General features: G+C 52.2%; 1 protein-coding gene across 1 annotated transcript in view; it reads right to left on the bottom strand.

Annotated features, from left to right (window-relative positions):
• Positions 1 to 1,358: 1,358 nt before the first annotated feature.
• EMH_0060970 (uncharacterized protein) overlaps positions 1,359 to 2,631 on the bottom strand; it is a gene marked incomplete at both ends in the record, with an annotated part of 1,519 nt that continues 246 nt past the window's right edge. The window contains 4 exon segments of the mRNA XM_013497845.1: positions 1,359 to 1,649; positions 1,822 to 2,115; positions 2,119 to 2,212; positions 2,326 to 2,589. Coding sequence (XP_013353299.1) covers positions 1,359 to 1,649; positions 1,822 to 2,115; positions 2,119 to 2,212; positions 2,326 to 2,589 — 943 coding nt within the window.

Raw genomic sequence — 2,631 nt, 5'->3', positions numbered from 1 at the left:
GTATGACCTGCTGCATGGCCTTTCAGGGGTTCAGGCATCCACCACTTCAGGCGTGAACAGCGTCGGCGTCCTCTGCAACGTTGGGTTGATATCGAACCTCAAGGATGCGTGGAGTGCCACTATCGCTCAACTTGAGGGTGTGCAGGTCAGGCATAAGTTCCTTCCCTTCTCAACGATGTTAATTTTCCTGCCGTGCATAGTTGATGTGAAGCCCCTTTTCCACTTCAGTGAACTTTCTATTCTCTCAGGAGCAGATTACCAAGTCTGTGGAGAGTTCTAAGTTATGGTCGTTGCCGAAGTCGTTGAAGAGGAAACAGGCCGCTAACTCGCAGTCTGCTTGTTGCAGCACACGCTCAGGCGAAAATGCGGTGCTCAGTTAGCATACCGGCCTTCAGGCCCATGGAAACATGTATCGGTAAAGTTGACTGCGGAGGGGAGAGATCGGATATTTCAGAAAGTCGCATTAGCTAAGTATTCTCTGATTCGAGCAACGCTTGCGTCGTCGGGTGGCGAAATATGCTCATCCGTTATTACTCAAATGAAATCGCAACGATGCGTAATAATAAAGACTCATCGGGCAACCAACTGCATCTGAAAGGGGATAGGCATCGACAAGTCAAAATGCAGGGAGCAGAAATAAACATCGCAAAGGACTCGACACTAGCGCGTGTCTCCGTCTATTGGATTAATATTTGACGCAGTCTCTGCATTTCTTCACAGCGTGGAAGGCACGAAAAGGAACCAATAAACTTCTTCTGCATAGAGCCCCGTTGCAGGGCACCGAATGCAGCGTAGTCTTCAGCCTCTCTCCATTCAGTTAACAGCCAGGATATGCAATCTACCGCTATATATATATGACCATATTCTTTCTCAAGTCCAGCATTACGCTTTCCTAAGGCCACTGATCCTCCCATCACCATGAAACAAATGGTAGAACTGCATGGCGACTGCGAAGGGAGATCCTGCTCTGCGCTCAGCGCACGAATGAGCAGAATTTGTCAGTTAGCGTTCTCAGTAACAACCGCAGAAGGCCTACCACCCCCGTCTACAACGTGAAGCACGCCAAACCTGGCGTTGCTTTGCGGACCCTGCATTATAGCGGCCACTGCTTTCCCTGTTTATGAGTTCGACAACTGCGGAGCAAGGCACCGCCTCATGCAGGCTCTGGGTTAACAGTGGTGTAGGTAGTTGGCTGGACAACAATGTTTCTGTTTTTTAGTTCAAGTGTTCTTAAGCGTCTCGAACGGTTTTGTCTTGCAGTGCACGCATCAGCACTTGCAGTTGACCTGCATGTGCAGAAAAAAAACAAAGCGCTTGCATCCCCAGTTAGGGTAGAAGTTCCCGCTTGCGCGATATATCTAAACTATCCGGCCACAAAATCGCAGCCACTGGGCCAACTCGGCTTCGATGCGCTGAGAATTGCTGTTGTGCTCTTGGCTAGGTGGTGTTTGCCGCCGCTGTTCCGCAGCAGTTTGCACTGCATCGGCGAAGGCCTCCCACAACGCTTTCTGCCGAATACCGGCCAGCATAATATCTCGGCCTAGACGACAGAGTTCCTCGCAACTCGCCCCAGCTGCTGTTGTAGAAAAAGCAGTCAACACGTATTCCGCGCAGCTCTTCTGCCCCAGCCGTTCTAATCCGGCGAAACCCTAGACAAGCAAACGGAGATAACAAAAACGGAAAAGCAGTTGATTAGGTACAAGCTCACCATTAGTCCTGAAATGTCATTCACTAGATAGCAACAGAGACAGTAGCAGCACTCACGACGCTCTTGACAGCAGCAGCAGCGGCAGCAGTGAAATAAACTCGAATGCAACTGACGAGTGCAAGGTCGAAAGGAGTACAGGGTAACCGCGAGCAGACAGCCCGATGGATTTGAGCTTTGGCCAACCGCAGCACAACATCTCTGTCTCTGTGCAACATTTTCATATCATCGTATTTGCTGGTGAAGCAATCAAGCGAGCCACGGCCACCGTTATCTTCGCTTATCTGCGGCGCCGGAATCTTTACGGCTGCAGAAACGCAGGCCAGCGGCCAAGCCAGCGCAACGATCTCGCTGGCGTCTCCTTCCTCGAAGACCCGCCTTGACGTCTTCTGCATTTTCCTCAAATACCGNCAACGATCTCGCTGGCGTCTCCTTCCTCGAAGACCCGCCTTGACGTCTTCTGCATTTTCCTCAAATACCGCTTTGTTGCAGTCAACAGCTCGCGTACTGTTGCCATATCGATACCTAAAGGCTCCGCAGTGGCCCCCAACAGCAGAAACAGACGCCGTAGCTGCGCGAATGTCAAGGAGTTCCACTGGGGCTCTACACATTGCAGTAACGCTTCCTGTAGCTCTCGGGCAGCAGCCCCAGCGCACGTGTCCTCGAACAAACCCGCCTCCTTCATGGCGAGCAGCACGGTTGCACCGTCACCAAAGTGAACTCTGAAATCTACTTCCCCCGTCTCTGTTGTCAAAGCCCTTTCAAGAGAAGGTCCCCCCTCACCCATGAGCAGCGGGCTGGCGCCTCTTCGAGCTGCAGCTCGGAAGGCTGTGCTAAGCCTCCTGGCCACTGCTGCTGCGAGGGGTCCCGTCAGCTCGCCGGCTCTAGAAAAGGCAACCACAACCAATGCCGCCGTGGACAATGAT

The sequence above is a fragment of the Eimeria mitis genome, genomic scaffold, assembly GCF_000499745.2.
Source record: "Eimeria mitis Houghton genomic scaffold, Emh_scaff2977, whole genome shotgun sequence".
Lineage (NCBI taxonomy): Eukaryota > Apicomplexa > Conoidasida > Eucoccidiorida > Eimeriidae > Eimeria > Eimeria mitis.
Note: the sequence above shows the minus strand (reverse complement) of the source record. Positions and strands in the feature narration are given on the sequence as shown.